The sequence below is a fragment of the Platalea leucorodia genome (assembly GCF_965183815.1).
Source record: "Platalea leucorodia genome assembly, chromosome: 10".
NCBI lineage: Eukaryota > Metazoa > Chordata > Aves > Pelecaniformes > Threskiornithidae > Platalea > Platalea leucorodia.
The window spans coordinates 9,676,508-9,697,713 of NC_138832.1; the positions used below are offsets into that span (position 1 = coordinate 9,676,508).

Sequence of the window (21,206 nt, forward strand, 5' to 3'; positions counted from 1 at the left end):
GGTGGTGCGGTCCCACGCTGTCATCCACAGGAGATGCTCCAGGCTCCTCTCTCCCCCCAGAGCTTGGGGATGCTCCTCCGGCACCTCTCTCTCGGGGCTGGCTCTGCAGGACAGGGCGCTGCCTGCCCTCCCTCCTGCCTCCCTGCCGGACACAGCACCGGGCAGGATCCGCCTCTCACGTTGGTGAGATGGGGACTGCAATTATTCCTGGCCCCTGCCTGTAGCATCTGTCCATTCCCTGAACATCCCTGCAGGATCTGTGTCTTAGCAGGTTAATTTAATAAGAGCCTGCTTGATTGTTGCTGGCTGTGGGCATGGCATAGAGCAGCTGAGTCCATCAACAGCACAGAGCGGCTCTGGCAGCAATCAAATCCTGCCCAGATGCTCATTTGGGAGGTTTGTTTTGCTGAGAGAGGGCAAACCTTCCTGGGGCAGTGCCGAGGGCCGAGCCTGCACCTTTCTCCTTGGCAGGAGCTGGGGAGAAAGTGGCAGCAGAGATTAAATCAGGCCTTTGACCCGGGATGTGCCGCACCTCACCCGTACGAGGTGGTGACAGGGAGGGAGCGGCAGAGCGGCGGTATCGGCAGGAGGTGCCCTGGGTGGCTGGCTCAGGGCTTGGCCATTTATGGCAGCAGCAGCTATTCCCATCCAGGGTTTCAAAACCTTTTACATCACCAGCTATTTTTGTGGCTCCGACTACATGGTAGCGTACAAGGCGGTGAAATAGCTGCGCAAACTATTTAATGAAGGGAACGACTCACCTTAAGGATAATGAACAGTCGGGTGCACTTTGAGATCAGCCCTTTTTTTTTTTTCAGCTGTAGACATGTATGGCCAGGTATAAAGTGCTGTGAGTTGGGAAATAAATCTCTGGGAATCCAAACCGATACTGATTATACACCAAGGACCCAGAGGTAAAAAAAAAACCAGTTTCCCAATCCCACACCCACCCCCTTGGGCTGTCCACTTAGACCAGGAGTGAGGCATCCCTGGTTAAGTCAAACTGCACAAAAATGTGTTTTTCCTTCTGCTTGCCCCATCGCTGTGCTCTTTGCCCCAATTCCTCTCCCTTAGTCATTCCTCCACCCATTGCAAACATAATGGACCAGCAGTGCCACAAAGACATGCACATAATGAACCTAAGTGACCGTGTAATCTCATTATTGTCACCCTCATCCTCCTTTGCCCCTTTTCTCCCTCCCTGCCATTTGTCACTGTCCCTGATTGTGTCATGGTTAAAATTAGATGGGAAGCTCCTCTGCGAGCTGCATCTTTCCTTTATCCTGAGCACCTTGAGTGCATTAGGTACTTTGCAACTACTCATGATATATAATAGGGTTGAAGGAGGAGGCAGCCTGTTTTAATGCTCGCCTTTGCACATTTTCGAGCCGATTCGCCAGCCACATGGATATCTTCCATCCAAGCAGGTCTACCTCATGCCAGCAATTCACCTGACAAAACAGTTTTGGAGGCAATGGCAAAGGAAGGAGAGGGGTTATTGCTTACATGTAAGAAAGAAGAGTGACTCGAATTTGGTGTAAGATTTGCTCTGGTGGCTAGAAGTCCTCACTGAGCTTTCCCCGTAACGCACATACTCTCTTGATGGAAAGAAGCGAATGAAACGATGCTATTTGGGAAAGCGGCCGCAAGCAGAGCCGCCCCTGCGGCGCGGTGCGGCGCGGTGCGGCGCCTCTGGAAGACGCTTGGCCTTGCCCAGGCGCCTCCCCAGGCCCGCTGGAAGCGCGGGACGGACAGAGGGCGGACAGAGGGCGGACAGAGGGCGGTGCCTGCCTGGGACGGGCATCGAAGCGGTGAGGAGGCCGCGCCGGCGGCGGCCGCTCGCCCGGCCGGTGCCTGGCTGACACCTGCTGTCGGCCGGCGGCAGCGCCGGGCCCGGGCAGAGCCGGGGCCCCTCTGCGGGGATCTTCGTGCGAAGGGCTGCGAGGGGAAGAAAGCAGGACGAAAAAGCAAAACCTCCTCAAGAAAACTGCTTTTTTTCTGGGAGTTTTGCCGCGATTAAGAATGATTTGTGCGCGGGAAGGCTCCGATCAGGCTCCGGTGCCGCCGGGAGCAGCTCGGCCTCACAGCCGGCGGCCGGCGGGCCCGATGGGCCGCGGGGCCTGCGCTCCCCCCGCGGGGGCGGCCGGCGCTCCCGGGCCTGGCGTGAGGTGACACCGAGGAGGCGTGTGCGGCCGCACGGCCCGGGGACGGCCCGCCACCGCGGCCGCCGGCCCGGGCAGGGCTCGGCCTGGCAGCCGCCATGTTGGGGCGGAGCCCCCCCTCCGGGGCCGGGAAGGGAGGACGCCTCGGTGCCACACGCAAACCCGTCCCCCCACCACAGGGCGCGGCGGGGCTGCCTCGGTGCCACACGCAAACCCGTCCCCCGCGGCGGGTGTCGCCGCGTGACGCGGCGGGGCGCTCGGTGACGCAGCACGTCGCGGGGCGTGCCCAGCCTGCGCTGACGGAGCTCCGCGCCGGAAGTGACCGGAGAAAGCGGCGGGGAGGGGCGCGCCTCCGGGTGCCGCAGCATAACCCTTCCGGGCGGGGGCGGCCGCTGCCGGGCGGTTCCCGCGGCTGAGGCGCGGCGGGATGGAGTGAGGCGCGGCGGTAAGGAGCGGGGCGGCGGGCGGCGGGGCCGAGGCGGGCCGGGCCGGGCCCTAACGGCTGTCTCTCCCCCTCAGGACGGCGCGGGAGCAGCGGGGCCTCGCCCTTCTCCTCAGGCGGGCCGGGGCTATGCGAGGGCCGCGCTGCCGCCTGCCCTAGGCCCGGGCCGCGGCGGCGGCGGGGGGCCCGGCGGGGGAGCGGCGAGCGGCTGCGGGGCCCGATGCGGGAGTACAAGGTGGTGGTGCTGGGCAGCGGGGGGGTGGGGAAGTCCGCCCTGACGGTGCAGTTCGTCACCGGGACCTTCATCGAGAAGTACGACCCCACCATCGAGGACTTCTACCGCAAGGAGATCGAGGTGGATTCGTCCCCCTCGGTGCTGGAGATCCTGGACACGGCGGGTACCGAGCAGTTCGCCTCCATGCGCGATCTCTACATCAAAAACGGCCAGGGCTTCATCCTCGTCTACAGCCTGGTCAACCAGCAGTCCTTCCAGGTAACCTCGCCCGGGCCCTGGGCGGGGGCGGCAGCTCGGTGGGGCGGGGAGGCGGCCGGCCCCGGCCTCCCCTCTGGGGACGCAGCCGTCCCTGCCCCGGGGACGGCGCTGAGCCGCGCAGGAGGCTGTGGGGTTAGCGTGGGTGCGCACGGGCTCTTTATCTGCGAAGGGGCAAAAGTGAGAATGCCCGGCTTGGAAGTGCATTCACCAGCCCTGCTTCCTGATGGAAAACTGCTTGCTTTGCAGGTACTTATCAGGGTGTTCAATCCCACGCAGTGCCGGAGAACAATGACTCGCTCCCACTTCCCCAACAGAAATCTTTTGGCAATCCCCTTTTATGAAGAAATCACTCGATATTAAAATCGAGACTTCCCCCTTTCGCCCCCCCCCCCGCCTTCTTAAAAAGCCTGTTTCTTCAGTTGCTCTTGAAGACAGTCTTATTGTTCTGCAGTTGTGACTTGTTAAGTAAGCTGGTATTTTCTACACCACCACCACCCCCCCCCAAATATATTCCCGTCCAGCATAAGCTGGATGCTTTCACAGCGTAGGTGTACTGGAGAGGAGAGAGGCAAGCCATATGTGATCATTTGTGGGTCTGGATTTCATTTCTACTATTAAAACTCTCCAAAAAAATGGAAATATCTCAGCCAGTCTAAGCTGCCTCTGGAAATGAGGCTTTATTTGTGGGGAATAAGTGGATTTAGCAGCACTGCATGCAGCACAGGGATTTGCAACTACTGCGTTGGCTTCAGTTGCTGAGTTGGGTGTATTCCAGCTGCTTGGCAAAACCTTGCACACCCCCACTGAAGCAGAATGTTTGCTTCTGCTGAAGGCTAAACTTTATCTTAGCAAAGGCCTCAAAATAGCCCGAGTGCAAGCTGAAGACATACTTTCTTTGGAAAACAACAGCAATGACATTGGGATGCTTCTCCCCTTGTTTTCACTTATTTTGGGGACCATTGAGTCCCCATTATTCGAGGAATGGACATACAGTTAGTAATCCACGCTGTTAATATTTAATTATTCGTGTCTGTTTATAGCGTATTTACCCTGAAGCCTGTAGGTGTAAACCACTCTCTGCAGTTCTCTTTCTTACACAGTGGTAACTTCAAACACTTAAATTGCTTTGTCTTGGAACTATGCAAGAATTTGTAGAACTTAGTAGTACTGATAGTAACTTAAAACAGTCAGGGGGCAGAGGAAGCTGACTCAGACTTCCAAGTGTAAACTCCCGATGCTCAGACTTGAATAAATGCATCTCTAGGTAATAAAATCTCTTTACACCATCTAATTTGGTTACTTACGTGTGATTAAATGTGTTCACAATGAATTATTCTAAGCATTCCAGAAGTGAGAAGACTTTATTTAAATTACTGGCTTTCTCAAGCTGTAAACTGAACATGAGCTTCCTAAATGATTGTGTAATGGCATGCTACTCCTAATGTTACAGGTTTTTAGACCTGAGACAATTTTTTCAGAAAACTGAAATCAACTTTTGAAGCAGCTGTACTGTATCTTCCTCTAGATGAACCAAAAATCTCTCTTAAGAGTACAGCAGTTGCTTTCTGTTTGTATGTGCGCATACGTTTTATAAAATGTGTATGCATTTATATAAAATAAAAAATAACTTTTATTAAAGATAGGGAGTAAACTTTCTCTGAGTTCTAGATCCGCATGAATATGAATTTAAGAAGTCTTCTGATGTATTTTGAATGTTCAGTTGCACGTGAGGGTTCTTAAAATGTGTTTCTGTAGTGGTTATATAGCAATTTCACATGATTACTTACATGTACTAACCGATTGGATTGTTTGATCAGGACATCAAGCCGATGAGGGACCAGATTGTCCGGGTGAAGAGATACGAGAAAGTTCCTCTGATCCTAGTGGGGAATAAAGTGGATCTGGAGTCGGAGAGGGAGGTCTTATCTGCAGAAGGCAGAGCCCTGGCTCAGGAGTGGGGCTGTCCCTTCATGGAGACGTCAGCCAAGAGCAAAACAATGGTGGATGAACTGTTTGCTGAGATCGTCAGGCAAATGAACTATGCCTCCCTGCCTGAAAAACAAGATCAGTGTTGTACAACTTGCATCGTCCAGTGAGAGAAATTAAGAAAAACCTCAATCATGGCCATACAGAGCAGGTTGGTGGAACAGTCATAACTAATTGAGGTGCATAAGCGTGCTGTTTAAGTAAGCAGATAAAGCATGACAGGGAGCCTGAAATGAAGTAGTCTAACCTGGAGGTAGCCTTCCTCCAAAACAGATGGAAGCTTGTGCCTTTGGTTGCACACGATTACTTGAGTCAAATGGACTTCTTGTGTTACTTCAACAGGATTAGTCAGGGAACATTGCGTTTACTTGCAGTAATTTTACAATGAGACAAAGTGTATGATCTCATCTCCACCTATTTTTGACTGTCAGTGCTGTATTTGACATTACATTATCCTCAATAATGTTTTGTGATGTTGCAGTGGGTTTCGTTATTGGTTGTAGTTAGTATCTGAATTATTTTCAAGTGATGGGCATTACCTTGGAGTTCGATGGGATTATTGTGACCAAATTTCCCAATAGTTTTGCTGAGAAGGCTTTGAGCTTGTTTAAAATAAATAAATAAATTACATGGTACAGAAGCCGAATGTACTTAGAGTACGTTTCTGCCTTATCAGTGGAATAAGTTTAAAAGAGAACCACCCTGAGTTGTGAGGAGTGGCTTGAAGCCCACACGTACTAGTCAAGGACTTGTGCAAAGTGCTCTTCGTCTAAAATCTCCAGAGCAGAGAACACACTATAAAATGGCTTCCCAATGCACAACTCTTTCCTTTCCCAGTGACTCATAAGAGGTGTGGCAAGAGTGCAGTGTCCAGGGGGGCCTCTGTAAAGCTTCCCCTGTCTCAGGTATTGCTTTGATCATTATTTTTTTCCCGAAGGATAGCTGCTCTTGGCACACCCACATGGTGGTCTTTTTCAGTACCTTCTTCACCTGATTATGTAAATGGATCTGCTCCTCCCCTGTCATTCCTGTGCGAGGTGGTTCTGGGCTACCCCTGCTCTTGTTTTTCCTTGTAGCCCTTGCAGGTCTGGTTTCACCATCGGCTTGAATCCACGTTACTGGAAAGGGCTCTTCTACGCCATTGGTACACTCTGCCTGCAGCCAACTGGTCCATGAGACCTTCAGTTGTCTCTTGGACCTGTCTTGGCAAACAACTCTGTGATCTGAGGGCAAGTGCAGGAATGAGGGAGGACATGGAAATTCAGGGGAAAGAATTGTCCCTCTTGACAGCTGCACTGATTGAGGGTTAGGCTCTGACTGCCGTGTTAGTAACTCCGGCTCGAGTCAAAGGAGCTTTCTGTCCCTCAGTGACAAGAGGGAAAATAGGTTATTGCTGGAAGCTTTGGACCATGTATCCTCTTTGATCTTGAGAACTCTCTCTCTGACTTGCACTCAAAGCTTGTCTTTGAGATTGTTATCAAGTGCTTTGTGAATGTAAAATTTTAGATACTCATGACCCTAGCACTGTCATACTAAAGATTATACATGATGTTTTTATCTCCAGTTCTGTGAAGTAAGGAAAGCCTGCTGTCACCATGTAAGAGGTGTGTGTTAAGTTCGAAATTTGCTTGCTGAAAGGTGAGCAAACTGCTTGTATTGGAGCAGAGAAAAATACAAATAGTCTTTCCTTGTACACTAATCCTTAACACGTGCAGAGCCTTATAGGGTTATAGGAAGGAGTAAATCAAAGGAATTGCTGCTTTTTTAACGGAGTGCTGCAAGGTTAATAACTTGAATCACGTATAGTAATGCAATGTTTCAGCTATTTCTAAGGTAGTTTCACAAATAAGAGTATGTGGACTTGAAGCATCATGCCAAAGGTTATGGCAATCCCCTGGGTTACTAGTGGTTTATCTTGTGCAGGTTGCTGTCTTCAACTGCCAAAATCAGGCCCTTTACCCATGAAATTTGTGCTTCCAGAATTGGTTACTTCTAAGGGAGTCGTCTTTAACTTGTCTGCTTCTGGGTTTAGCATTAAATATCAAGTTTAAGATTAAAGGTGAAATCGAGGTGGGGGGCAGGGCCATATGTTGTTCCTTTGAATCATAACTTATGCCTAGATCTGATGTGTTTCCTAAGCATGCTCTTGCTTCAGAAGAAACATCTGTATTCTTATGGCTTCGTGATCTCTTGAGGTAGAAGATCCTAAGCTTCTGTAATACAGATTTCCTCTCCTTTGTTCTGCCCAGCTCATAGTGTCGCATCAAGCCTCTAGCAGCAAAATACTTCCTTGCTTCTAGGAGATGCTGCTTCTGCCCAATGTAGTCTTGTCACCTGGGCCAAGCGAGTAAGTCTTTCCTTCCTAAGCAGCTTCCTGTTCAGTCCAGATCTCGCCACGTCTGGAACCTCTTCTTGTGTTACTCGTCCTGGCTCTTCACAGGCTTCATGCTCTGTATCTTTCATTTCAGCCTCCCACTTTCGGGATATTTTATTCTTCCTGTCTCTCATTCTATCCTTGTTCTTTGATTGAGTAGGTGTAGGATCTCATTAACTTTATGATAGGCCTTTGCTGCCTGATAATTTCTGTCTGATGTGCTCTAGTGTAGGAGAACTGCTGATGGTGTCTTGTGATATCAGCTTTGTAATTCTTCTGCTTATCTGTGATCCAGGGAACAATTGCTGCTTCTCAAACATCTGCTTGGGCAGTGGCCCCTCCTAGGTAAAGTGAAACTGAGGAAGTGGAACCAGCTGTCTGAAAACCTGTGTGTAGGGAGTAGGCTTGAACTATAGCTCTGTCCTAGCATAATCTTCGTCATCTCTGAGTTCTGTGACCTGTTTGTGTCCCGGAGGAGTCTTAGGTCTGGATCAGTTGGTTCAGATTGAAGTATGTAGAAACAGTTTGTGTCTCTACAGTTCTGATGGAGAAACTAATGGGAGGGGTGAGGGGTGGATTATATGCTGGGCCTGGTTTTATTTAAGGCTGTTTCAGTGTCAGTTTTAACTAGCAGGTATCACTTCCCTCTTTTGGGGGGGAGAAGTATCTGTCAAGTATGATGTTGTGTAGGTTCTTTCATGACATTTTCGAGTAGCGCTTGCTTAAATTACCGTTCCAGTCAGCTGCCTTGGGTGAAGTGAAGGATGGAACATAACTACATAAGCAGGATAACCCATAGTTCCTTTTAAAAATGCGCGTTGTTCTTGCATCCTGTTTCCCCCCCTCCCCTTTCCTGCTTCTGCAGTGGTCTTCTGTCATTTCAGTATTGCATTCAGAGATGTGAGATTTCCAGTAGCTGCTCTCTCTTCCTTGCTCCTTGAATTGTCAGTATGACAGTGTTTCGTGTTTTAAATCTTTAAAATATGGCACCAGTTACAGTGCTGGTGCATTAAAGGTTTTCTGTAGAGGTACTAGTTGGATTGGGAACACCGTAATATTGGGGTGAAAGACTGATGCTGATTAGTGATTTCTGTCCCCTCCATCTGTGAGTAACTGATACAAGCAAGCGCTGAAGGAAGAGTACTCTGCTCTAAGGATAAAAACTGAAAGTATACTGTCTTCTGGTCTGTGTGGCTATGCAGCACAAACAAATTTATCTTGCTAGATTGTCTTAACATCCCCCTCTCTCCTGCCTGCTTGCAGAAGAGACTAGAGAGTGCTGTAGAAATTTCATGGGAAAGTGAAGCCAGATAAGGTACTGTATGGTGCTAATTGTGGTAACGAAGCACAAGTTAAATGGAAAGGTGACAAATCTGAATTGGGAGGTCCCTAACCTGCAAATACAAGGTTGCTGAAAGAGCATGTGGAAGAAAATACCATTACTTGCTTTCTCTGTCCTTACTATCCCCAGCAATTCTTTGCTGGCGACAGCACTGGGTGCTGGATTTAGGTGAAGTTTTGGGATGGATCTAACTCTGGTAGGATGAGGAGCTGCACTGTAAATGGGTTGCCTCTCCTGTGCTCTAAGCAAAGACAAAACACCTATTAAGCAGGTCTAATTCGTCCCCATTAAAAGCTAAATATTTTTTTGCTGTTTTGGCAATACAGGGTCCCTCCCCATCTAAAATTCATGGACCAGCAACAGTGTGTGGGGGTACACGTGCTCACCAGACTGGGTGAGAATTACTGTTAGTTGGAAAACATACAAACAAGCAAGTAAAACCTGGCTGTTTGCTCCTGTCAGTACAGGAGTACTGCTCCTGAATGTCGGGGGTGACCCGTTGTTAGGCGAGGAGAACCCTGGCTATGTCAGAGCACTCTGTTGTGACAAACTGTTAATTGAGAGCAAATCAACAGCTGAAAAGAAATGATACAGTAGGAAACGTCAGGTCCTGACTCCTACAAAGGAATGACTTCAAGACTAGAGAAGACTCCTCAAAAATCCCCAAAAAGCCAAGCATCGAGCTTCAATGAAGTGCATGCATGTGCATATGAAGGGCAGGCTTCTACTGACTTTGAGCTTTGACTGAGGCTTTTAGGCTATGTCTGCAGATGAATCTTGTGAAGCGCAAGCAAGTTATCAGAAATACAAAGATGTATTGGTCACACTACTTACATTTGTGTGCTTGATTGAGAGCAGTGGCCTACAGTTCTGTCCCTGCTGAGGCTGTCTGATGAACGCGAAGGGGTGTTTTTTAGTAGTAATTTAGAGGATACGAATGCTGAGAACTTGGATGTCAAAACTGAACTAGTTGGCTCGTTTACCTGTTTCCAGAACTTGTGCAAAATGCCATTGCTTCATGTTACTGGGTGCCTCCTCACCACCAATGCAAAGCCTAACGTACAGGAGAACTTAAATTTCCTAGCCATTTCAGATCTTTAGAAGGAACTTAGTATCCCACAGGGGCAGCTGTTACAAAGTTCATGGCAATAAGTTGTTCCCTGCTTGCCTCTTGGATTACCAGAATTAGAGGAGGAGAACTTCAAGAATGCCGCTGTGTAAAGCAGTGCTTTGGAGCTCAGTATGGAAAACTAGCTGTTCCGCACTGTGGGAGAAGCTGAGTTCACTTTGAATGTGTATTGAATATGGCTTTCATTAGTTATTTTGTTTAAATTGCAGATAAAACTCAGAGGAAACTTGCACAGATGCTGCTTTGGAGAACTTTCAGCCCAGGTTGCAGAGCTGAGCCTTGGTAAACCTGTCTCTATTACAGCACATTGCCATACATCTAAGTGCGTAAGGTTGGTGGCCTCCAGGATCCACACACCTTAATCAGAATGCTTAGCATGTTTACCATAAGTTTAAAAATCTGTTCTTTATCTATCAGTCCTTTTATAGCTTTCTAAGTTCATATAATGGCTAATATGCAAGAGTTCATTTTTAATATTTTAATTGATTTCTTTAATCAATTTCTGAACTTGTATTTATTAAATACTTAAACTCAGTATTACCTACTCAATGCCTTTTAAAAGAAGAGAGTTTTAATGGAGAATAAATTGAGCCTTAAACAAATGGTTACTTCTGTATATTACCTCGCATCAGTGCTTATTTCTATTTGCAAAGTTTTCTCCTACGATGTAGTTGGTCATTCTTTGAGACTTTTTGTTTACGTGTGACAGTGTCATGACAAGATACTGAAGGCACCTCTGTTGTACGGATGTAGTATCCCTTTTCTTGGCAAATGCAGCTGTGATATTGTGTTTGTAACTGGTCTGATTTGACAATAGGGATTGATTACTTGGAATGGGATGTACAGTCTCCAGCTGATGTTTCTTTTCTTGCAATCGTGGGTTTCTTAAACTCATTTAATCAAAAATGACAATTGTAGCATTGAAAAATGGCAGCACACTTTTCCTTCTACTGAGTTTCTAAACTTGCTTGTTTACAAATAGCTTCTCTATGCCTTTGAAAAGGGATAATGTATCCTTCAAAATGGGCTGTAGGCCTAGTCGGTCAGCTCAGCTTTGCCTGGCACGTTAAGAGACATCTAGTAGACCTCTGCACATGTAAATCTAATGCAAATAAGATCACTTTACATTTTATAGTTCCTAATATTTGTCTTTCTGAATAATATTTTAAAGCAATATTTGTTAAAGTTTTTCTTGCACTGTCACAAATTGCTTTTTAGTTTGTTTTTTGTTTTTTTTTTTTCCCAATAAACAAGTTTAATATTAGAGACAAGTTGGTGTAACAAGGGGAAAAGCACCAGGTTTCAGTGATACTAACTGCAAGCGTGCTTTAAACAGCCATTGCCTTCCTTATTGTTTACCTGATCAACATTTTCTCTGAATACTTGAAAATTTTAACAATAACACAGGTATAAAGAGCAGAATGAAAATGTACAAAGAACAGATGAAATCTTTTTGTTCAGTTTTATTAACATGTTGCATACATGAGAGCTTTTTCTAGTGGTGGTTTAAAATGTGTAATTTTTTTTTTGCAGAAATTTAATAACTGCAGCTCACCTACTGCACCAAAGTTCTAGGTTTTTAGGAGCCCAGCTTTAGTCATTTGAACATGCTTCTAGAAATGTACATTCTTTCCCTGTAATAGCTAAATAACTTTGAGAAAAGCTCCAGTAAAAGCAGTGATGGATATATGAGGTTAAGCAGTTTAAAACTCACGAATTGTATTGTGGATGATGGCATTTAAAACAATAAAAGATCACCGGTACAGTATCTCAACATTAATGTGTTTTATTGGTAATAACGCAGGCTGACTTTACAGTGTTAGCAGGAAATAAAGATTCTGAGTCTACATTCAGCGTTGAATTTGAATCCTTAAAAGAAGAGGACGCCAGGTTTTCTGCTTGGGTATTGAAACACCTTTTTTTTTTTTTTTTTTTTTTTTTTTTTCTTTTCCCTGTGGGGTTACTTGAAATTTTTTTTTTCCCCCTGTTTGTACAAACTTTATAAACAGGCTGAGGCTAATACTTAGGTTTGCACTTTAATATCAGAATTAAACCAAACCTTGTATTCAAAGTAGATTTTTTTTAAGTGGTGGTTGTTGATCTTTTTTGTAGGTTGTAAGGAAGTAATAGGAAATAAAAGTAATTCCTAAAGATCTTAGTTTTCCTTTGTCTAAGGGGGAAAAAGTTGGTTAATATTAATCAGTGGTTCATTCCTATGGGTAGTTATCAAACCAGTGTTCATTTTCATTGACCTCAGCGCAAAAACAAAAAAAAAAAAAAAGAAAAAAGAAAAAAAAAAACTTAAAAAACTTGAACTAGCTTAGAGTGACAGGAGTGGGAAAACGAGAGATGGTTTCTTCAGCACACTTTGGGGGGAAAAAGGGACCAAAAGTTATTTTAGGCTTCCTCAATAGATTGCATGTGAAGTTGCTTATTAGAGTAAGAGGCTAATAATAAATGCAATATGTATTGTCTTTACTATGGCATCTGTTTAGGAGTTGTTCAAATCACTGCAGTAGGGCTCTACAAATAAAAATGTAACCTAACATCATGTATCTAATGTACTGTATCTTTATCAGTGATAGGTGAAATCTGGAATAACAAGTGCAAAAATGGAACAATTACCTATAATGCTTTGTAAAAAGTTTTTTCCAGTAGAATTCATTCTTGTCATTTTGTAAGACAACCCTACAGTCCACCTGTTTGTAACTTTTTTAATAAAATAGATACCTGTATTACCACACTGGGGTTACTGGTCTGTGTTCAATTTCTTCTAAAGTGGGCTGAACTGACAAGCTGCCTGGTTGGTTGGTTGGTTGGGGTTTTTTTGAGATACTGGTTATTCTAAACATAGCAACCGCATCTGAATTGTCATGAATTATTCCTTCCAGCTCTGGGAAACAGGGTGTACAACTGTGCCCAGGCTGGGCGTAAAGCTCGCAGTCGCAGGTGCTCTGAGTGGAGAGGAGGGGGAGCAAGGGCCGTGCGTTACCTTCCTGCGCAAGGCAGGGGCTCCTGTGAGCTGGGGGGCCTGTTCAAAGCCGTGGTGCTGCCTCTCCTCACAGGCCAGTATGATGAAGCTTTGTTCGAAAGAAGTATCTGTGTTTGTCTTGTCGAAGTCTTTAACGTTTGTATTTTTCATGTAGGCTTTTGTGTGTGTGAAGATGGCTCTGGGTCCTGACATCATCTTACCGTGGCTCTGTAGCTGCTCTCCACCATAGTAATCCAGCACTGGCATCTTTCCACCACACTAGCAAAGTAAATGCTCTTGGAGCTCTGCCTCAGGAGAAGCAGAAGATTTTTCTAGAAAACCTCCCAATGGAGAGTGCCCAAAGCAACTTGATAACAATTACCTTAAATGTGCAGTAAAAGCCTTGAGTTGGCTAAGGCGATGATTGTTATCTGAGCCCTGTAACAAAAAGTGCACCTTCCTCAGAACTTGCAGTCTTGGTACTGACCTTTAATGTTGCATTTGTAACTAAAGCCATGCATTAATGTAAAACGTGATTTAAACTTTAGAAAAACTTGCTACCTTAGTACCTTCAGTCCTCAGTGATGTGTCAACAGGCAAAACTGCCTAGTGTGCTTACCACCCCTCCTCCAGCTAAAACAGCGCTAGCCTTATCTTGAAGGTAGGTTTCTGTGCTGTTTCTTCTTCCTGCTCGCACTTCCTTCGCTGAGACGGAGGACTAGTTTCCATCTCGAGAGGAGAATGACAGAGAAGGGCAGACTGCCCTTCTGAGTGCTCTTGGATAAAACGTGTGCTTCCCGGAGCCTCCTCGCCAGGAGGCTGGGGGTGAAGCATGCCCGGTTCGGTGAGCATGGTAGCTGACACATCAGGACTGCTCTGCTTCGAGATGTAACAAGTGGGTTGATCGCTGTCTGAGTCTGATTTCTCAGGAGGTTTAAAAGAAGTCGTAATTGAGCAATAATATCCCCTGTTCCTTGTGGCACTCGGTGTAACTCAGCAAGATGCTTCCTCTTCCCCCTCGGAGGCTGGGACGTGAACGCAAGGACGGCCAGGGAGTCCCTGTGGGTTCGCACCACTTGTTTCAAAGGGACAGTACAGCGTAGTCCGGGTTGGGGGTTTTAAGGAAGCACGTAAGATTTATGTTTAAGGCTGTTATCTTTCAGAAGTCCTGGTGCTGAGAGTGAGCTCAGCTGCTGCTGTACAAATGGTTGAGTAGTGTCCTTCGTAAAATAGGTGTCACAGCGTCATGTTGCTTTAAACCCGGGCTAGCTGTTTTTGGGAGCTGTATCGATAGGGTTTCAGAGGCAGCTTTTTCTTCGGTTTAGCAGCTCCTGCTATAAAAGTGCACAGGCCGTGCAGAAAGCTCCCCGGTGTCCCGTTCCCCTGTGCAGTCAGAGGACAGGTATGTCCCCCCGGCGCGCCTGGAGAGCAGGAGCTAACCGCAGCACAGCCTCGGGGACTCTTCCCCACCCTGCTCCCACGTAGCACGGGTGACATGGAAATGAATCGCTACCGAGGGCAGAGTCGGGCCTTGCAGCCTGGCTGGCTGCGCTTGGGTATGAGCCACCGGCGGCACGAACCCCGCCGTGGGGACAGCCCTGGGAGGAAGTACACGAGATGCCCTGCGTGGGTGGAGGGCGAACCGCCGGCCACACCTCGTGTCGAGCAGTGCGCTCTTATCTGCTCTAAGAGGCTTGGCTATAATTACAGTTTGAAACTAGGTGGAAGTGTCTAGTCTTAATTAAAATGAGATACGGGTTCTAAAACAACGTATGTTGACCTGTTGAAGTTCTCTCTGCTGAAAAGTCAGCAGTCCTGGTAGCTTGGTTCGCTGGTAGGCGCGCGGGTGGTTGGGTGAATCGGCGCGCGGGTTGTTGGGTGAGTCACCGCTCGCTTGCTGGGCGGCCGGAGGAAGTGCGCGTGGAGCTACCGTAGCTGCAGGCGAGCTCTGTCAAGAGATGAGGTGGCCCTGTGCTCCGCGCCCTGTGAAAGTGAAATTGTGTGGCTTTTCAGCAGCCACTTTTATCTCTGCCTGGTCAATACAGCTGCGAGGAGCAGAGATGGACTTTCAGCTGTAAATCAGCAGCAGCGTTGTTCGATTCAAAGGTCAAATCCTACCTGTAGTGGTTTGCTGGCTCTGCTGAGGGCAGCATTGAGCTTACAATAGCTTGGCTGGCAGCAACCCTACAGTTCGTTTGCAACATCGTAGGGGATGAAATTTGTTGTTCTCCATGAAAACAGTGTATTTAGTATGGAATCAACTTACTTGCCTCTGGTGCTCTCTTTCAAAGCTGAGGTTCTCTTCGAGTCCCCCCAAAAAGTCTGGAGCAATAACTGCAATAATCGATGGGGAAGAGTCTCTCATGTTGCAGGAACCTGCAAAATATTCCCTGACGGGCAGCCTCTGCTGTTTGTGTTTGGTTTGTGATGTGTCTGTGCTCCTTGGTGTTGCGCTGGTCCTGCCTGAGTGGGCTGCGACAGCTTTCTAACAGCGACTTACTTCCTCCAAATCATATTTCCAGTGATTAGGCTTGCGTGGGATTTGAGACTCCGAGACGCTGCCGGTTACTGGGTGACCTTGATTGCTCTTGCCTCCGAAGAAGAATGGTAATCGTAGCACTTCCCTCCTGGGGGAAAAACGTGGAAGGCTGTGTTAAAGATGGGGAGGTGCTTGGACTGACCTGGAATCAGATGCACCAGCACTGTAGAATACTTAGTTTTCAAATTGGACTTCTTGCATGTAAATAAATAAGTGGGCTAGAACCTAAAAAACAAAGTTAAAAATGTCTGGATTTATGAAAAGCGTTAGTATCTTTCATACATATGTGATACTATAATGTAACTGGTTCAGACTTAGACTTCTTATGCTTCTACTAAAAGGTATAATTGATAAATGACTGCAACTCAGTAAGCCAAACAGACGATCAGCTTTCTGGGAAATTTCTGGCTCTTCAAGTTAATTTTTGTTTTTCTTTTTTCCTGCCTCTAGGCTGACTAGTTCATCCAGTTTTATGTCCTTAGAAGATCTGCCTTGACATTAGATTTAAATTATCTGGTCAGCCCAGAAAACAGAAGATGTATTTGCTGGTTGTGACATTCCTTAAGGGCTACTTGTCCTTTTGGGAACTGGCAGATAGGACGATTAATTGTCAGCTTGGGATTCATCCTACTGCTGTAACAGACCTTAGACCCTTTTTCTTAAAAACAAACTAACAATGATCATGTAATCAGCAACAGCATAGCTGCTGTGGGAAAACAAGAACTAAACTGAATTTTCAGCAAAGCTGATTTATGTTGGAAAAGAGAGCTGCTCACAGAGCAGGGCTGAAGCGCAGGAGCAAGCTGCGGTTGTGGGGAGGTGGTGGAGAATTTTCAGCCCTTGGATAACCACCGCTGGAGGAAGGAGCACGTGTGGCCTCTGTGGTTCCTGCCTCCATACGTTGGGTCGTCAGGTGTGATCTCCTGAAGTCCCGGGCAGCCCCGCGTCTCCGTGACCGCAGCACATTACTGATCCTGGGGTTGGTTTCCATTCGGTGTCCCAGGAGTTCGCACAGACTTGCCAAATGCCCTATGTCTCATCTCAGTAATGCGGATGTGTTTTTTAATAGATTGGAAGACAGATTCTAGCTTCAGGGCCTCTCCAGTGTCAGACTGAGCTTACAAGTACTTTGGAGTCCAGCTGTGTTCCTTCCCTTTTAACTATCATCTAAGCTGTTTTTCTATTAGCTGTTAGCATGGTATCTCAAGCCATCCAAATTGTTTCATCTCGGCGCCAAAATTAATAGTTTAGAAAGGTTTTATGAATGTACCCCTGAAACCTCAGCCCAGTCATGATGCAGGAGTGTTTCCTGTTCTTTGAAACGTCTGTCTCGTAGCTACCACCATCTGCCAGAAGGCCCTGGAAGAGGAACCATGAGACTGGGATTACCTTTGGTCACTACAAAAGTACCAAGCTCCCAGCTTCAGATGGATGCTGCTCTGTTGTCCTCCACTGCCTGCTCTGAAGAACGGCTTTGACACAATTTTAGCTCTGCTTTGAGCTACATACCTGGAATTTGGCGGGCCTTGGTAGGACTGAAGTGTGATAAGGGTCTTTTGAGGAAGAAGAAAAGCAAAAGAAGGGAGGAGAGGAAGAGAGGCTACCTGGGAGGGAAACATGTTAACAAAACTCAGGATCAAGATCCATATGGTGAGATGGGTCTGATCCATTGGCCTGGAGGCACCTGGAGAACACGTGCATTTCTTTGCCTAGATGTAATCAAGGCTTACTCAACCAGAGCTAGTTGTCTTGAGCCAAGAGGGAAACCACATCTGTCATGAAAATAAGCAAGATAGTTCCTTAGAACTCCATCCTTTCCACTAGGATTCAGTCTCTTCACCCAGCATTGCGGACTCAATTTGGCAGCTTCCTCAGATGAAGCCTTTGGCCGTAGGATCCTTCCTGATGATGGCCAGCAAAGATTTTCACCATCCTGGCCTTTAATTCCCTTCTGAAGAGTTGCTGCTGCTTCTGGTCTTGTAACTCCCTGTTGACGGACCCACCCGTCATTCAGATTTCTGTGGTGCGGTATGTAGGGTCTGTGATTTTTCCCTTGGGGCACAACCTAGGAAAGATCTGCACGTGACTCCTGGAGAGCCTTAGGGAGGAGGTTGGTGGGTCTGACTTTGTGCAGTGCTCGCGAGGACAGAGAGCCTGGGCATCCAGAGACCTCGTCGCAGGACTGCTGGGTTACAGGTAAGCGTATGCTGCTTTTAGCTTGTTGGCGTGGGGATGTGCAAGTGGACCTGGAACAGTTCGTGCTTGAAACAAATTGAGGACAGCATATGCAAGTCCTGTGCTTTGTACTACTACACAGATGTAGTGAGGTGCATCTCCCTAGCTAGGAATGGGAGAATGCTGAGATGCCTGAGTCTTTGGAGGCATCAGCGCTCCTTTGACTCAGTATAGTCATGAGGCTTTTTTTTTCCTGTATAAATTGCTTTCTCCTGTCTTTGAAGTGATTTGTTTGAATTAAACATCACTCAGTGCTTTTTATATAGCTGTGCCAACAACAAAGCGCAACTGGCATATTAAAAATGAGATAATGCGTGCTGGATAATACCAGAGTCGGGCTATTATTTAGTTTCTTGTATAGCTTGTGCTGTCATTTGCATTTGCTTACAGCAAACTGCCTTCTTCGGTGCCTGGTAATAGTTTTCACCTAGCATATAAAATCTGAAAAAGGAAGAAAAGTCAACAATAGCCATATTGCGACACGACAGGGTGTGTTAGTGCCGCGCTGAGCTGCTCGGCCCTGCAAGCCCCGTTTGTCACCTGTGTCTGGCGTTGGGCACGGCCACCACGGGAGGGAAGCAAAGCTCGGCTTTGTCCCGGCAGTTGGCCTCAGAGCCCTGGCCCTGGCAACCAAACCCGGTCCTGCGCAGGCTGCGAACAGAAGAGAAATGGAAATATGAATTTATTTCAGGACTTTGGTAGCGTGGTGTGAGTGTATATCTTAATAGGACTTCTAAGAAAGTTTTGCACTTACAGTTGATTTGTGTACCGGGTGTCTGGAATTGCAATCGTATTTGGAATCTTTAGTGCATAATCGAGGTCATTCATTATTTCCTACTCTGTTATTACAGGTAGGTAAAAAGAGCCATTTACCTCAGCTGCTGAAACTGAAATAAAAATATAATCACAAGAATAAAATTTGATATGATTCTGCTTCCTTGAGCATCAGAAACCGTTACTAAAAAAAAAAAAAAAAAGCAGGGGATTAGGGCGATTGACTTTTAATTTGGCTTAGTGCTTAAACTCAGCTAAACCTATTTCTTTTTTTATTATTGCAACCGGGTCTAGCAGCTGAAAGAGCACCATGCTTCTTGCTACGTCAGGGTCATGCTCTGCTCCCGCACGCGTGCCTGCGCGTGGTACTGAACTCCTCGGGTCTGCTGGTTTTGCTGGGCTGCCTGCCTGCAGGAGAGCTGCCTGCGCAGCAGCCAGACGGCTCCCAAAAGCCCTGTCCCTGTTTATCTTGTAATCCTTACCAGCTGAACACCGACGCAAATAATTTGTATAGCTAGCGTGTAACCGTGTCATCACCTGCGCTGGAACGACCGCCCTGTGTCAGGCCGTCAGAAGGTGCAATTCTTCTTTAAACTTGTCTTAATTTCCAGTCTAACGCTAAGGTGTTCACCTTCACTTCTCCTGTCAGTGTTCACACGCAGAAGCCGTTCCCTCCTGCCAGTCTCATTCGGTTTTGCAGACAAGTTATTAATACTGCTGAACACCAGGGTGTCTGCGGAGCTGCTTTCAGCAAATAATATTTGTGATGTTGCATTGCCGTAAGTACAGCTCTCGGTGGGAATGTTAGCGAGATGAGGAGGCACCACGGTAGGATGTTCTTGGTAGGACTGGGGCAAACTGGAGAAAAAACGATGCTGTGTAATGTCACCTGCTGGTATCAAAACAAAGTGCTGGTCAGAGAGGCCTGATCCCACACTTGGAAGCCAATGGGCAAAATCCACCGAAACCACAAAATTAAAAATGCAATCATTTCCATTTTCACAGCAATTACTTATGAGTAATAAGTTACAGCACAGCGATGTCAGACTATTTAGCTGATGTTTGGCAAGCAAAATTTGATGGAAATGCAAATGTATCGTTGTTTATTATACTCAGTGAATAGAACGGTTCTGGGGCAGAAGTTTTTAGAAGGGCAGGACTTGGCGAGTCAACTGTAACTGTTGAGATATGCTCAAGATATAATAGGACTTGTGAAGTGAATGCAAAATGATAGTCACTGTTAAAGGTTTAAAGGCAGGACCAAGTGTGCCTGGACCGTCCCCACCAGACTGCTGTCTGAGACACCCCTGGCTTTTCCAGCCTGCTCCAGTATTTCCCCTGCCTCACAGTTTAAGGGTCTTTCCTAGGACCTAACTCAGATCTTTCCTGCAATGTCCAGCAGTTTCTTTGTTTTCCCTGTAGCTTGGGAGCACAGCCGATCCGTCCTCCTGCAATGGTCCTGCATGTGTCAGGAGACCTTTGTTGTTCCCTCTTTCTTCTCTTTTTAAGCCAAACAAACTCAGTTCTTTCAGGCATTGTTTTTTGAAAATGCCTTTTTGGGGGGATATTTTATAAAGAAATTTAAAGCAACTAATACCTAAGCCAGGACCACAGCTGAGAATGAAACAATTCCTTTTGGTGTGGCAGCAGGAATGTTGTAGGTACCCTATTCTGGAAAGAAATTTCCCTCTTTTGCAGTATTGGTGCTGTGCCTTGGATTTATTAACCAGCTGACGATATTCCTCTTGTGTGCCTAGTGTGGTTCAGAAGGACTTTGGCTGTGCCTGAGCCTGCTCCCAGCGGCGGCGGGCAAGCAGCCGTGTTGCTCGCTGGCCCTGCGGTCGGGAGGGCTACGGCTGGGTGAGAAGTGAATGTGGATGTTCTCCCAGCAGCTCCGGCTGAGGAAGAGGAGGTGTAATGTAAGTGTTTGAAAGGCCACCACAGACCAAAGTCCACCTAGGTGAGTCCCTGCCTCCAGCAGCTGCCAACAGCAAATGCTTTGAGTGTGAAAAACAGGATGAGTGTTTCTCCTCAGCAATGAGCCGGGTACGGGTTCTTGTCTTGGTGTTTAAAATCCCCTGGCAGATCTCTGTTCCATGGCTTTATCTAGCCGTTGTCTTCTCCTTTCCTCTAAACCAAATTTGAAGATAAGCATGCCAAAGCAGACAGTACGGCAGGGCTAGAGCTGGGACCGCCGCGATGCAGGGGGAGCAGCGTGTGCTCCCTTGGTGGCCGGGCACTTCTGCTCTGCCGGGAGCCTGCCCTCGCAGCCGCAGGTACTCACGCGCATTATGCATCTTCTCTGCCAGAGTTTGCTCTCTCAGAGCCTGCTCCTCTCCCAGGAGTGACTCGGGGAGGGGCTGGGGAGGTTTGGGGCATTTTCTCGCCCATCCCCAGGGCACAAAGCGAGCTCTTTTGGAGGAAGACTGCTGAACTCTCTTGCTGCCTGGTGCCGGTGGCTCACTGTTTCGGTGCCGGTGGCTCACCGTTTCGGGAGGCTCTGTAACCACAGTGACTCAGCTCTCTGTCAGACACCCTGCAGGCTGTCCCCGCTTCCAGGGCCAACGGGGGAGCAAACGAGTGAACCCTAAATGATCGGTGTGAAAATTCACCTTGGAAAAGGGGCAATGGGCTTTGGGAGGAAGGAGACTTCTTGTTTCTTGCTCTGCTCAGTCCATCCTGGCAAACACTGGGGTGTTTGAGAGGCTGAAGAAGACCCTGATTCAAGGCAATACCATCCAGCCTAATATGGGATCGGA

General features: G+C 47.2%; 1 protein-coding gene across 1 annotated transcript; it reads left to right on the forward strand.

The window, feature by feature from the left end:
• Positions 1-2,513: 2,513 nt before the first annotated feature.
• RAP2C (RAP2C, member of RAS oncogene family) lies at positions 2,514-12,671 on the forward strand. The gene is made up of 4 exons (XM_082323106.1): positions 2,514-2,607; positions 2,682-3,097; positions 4,915-5,234; positions 10,138-12,671. The coding sequence occupies exons 2-3, from the start codon at positions 2,825-2,827 to the stop codon at positions 5,191-5,193; spliced, it is 552 nt and encodes a 183-aa protein (XP_082179232.1). The 5' UTR covers positions 2,514-2,607; positions 2,682-2,824; the 3' UTR covers positions 5,194-5,234; positions 10,138-12,671.
• Positions 12,672-21,206: the final 8,535 nt, after the last annotated feature.

What these genes read in the sequence shown, in the direction of transcription:
- RAP2C (XM_082323106.1), top strand. Translation starts at nt 2,825, where the DNA reads ATGCGGGAGTACAAGGTGGTGGTGCTGGGCAGCGGGGGGGTGGGGAAG. An exon ending in TCAACCAGCAGTCCTTCCAG is followed by an intron (nt 3,098 to 4,914) that starts GTAACCTCGCCC and finishes TTGTTTGATCAG; the next exon opens with GACATCAAGCCGATGAGGGA.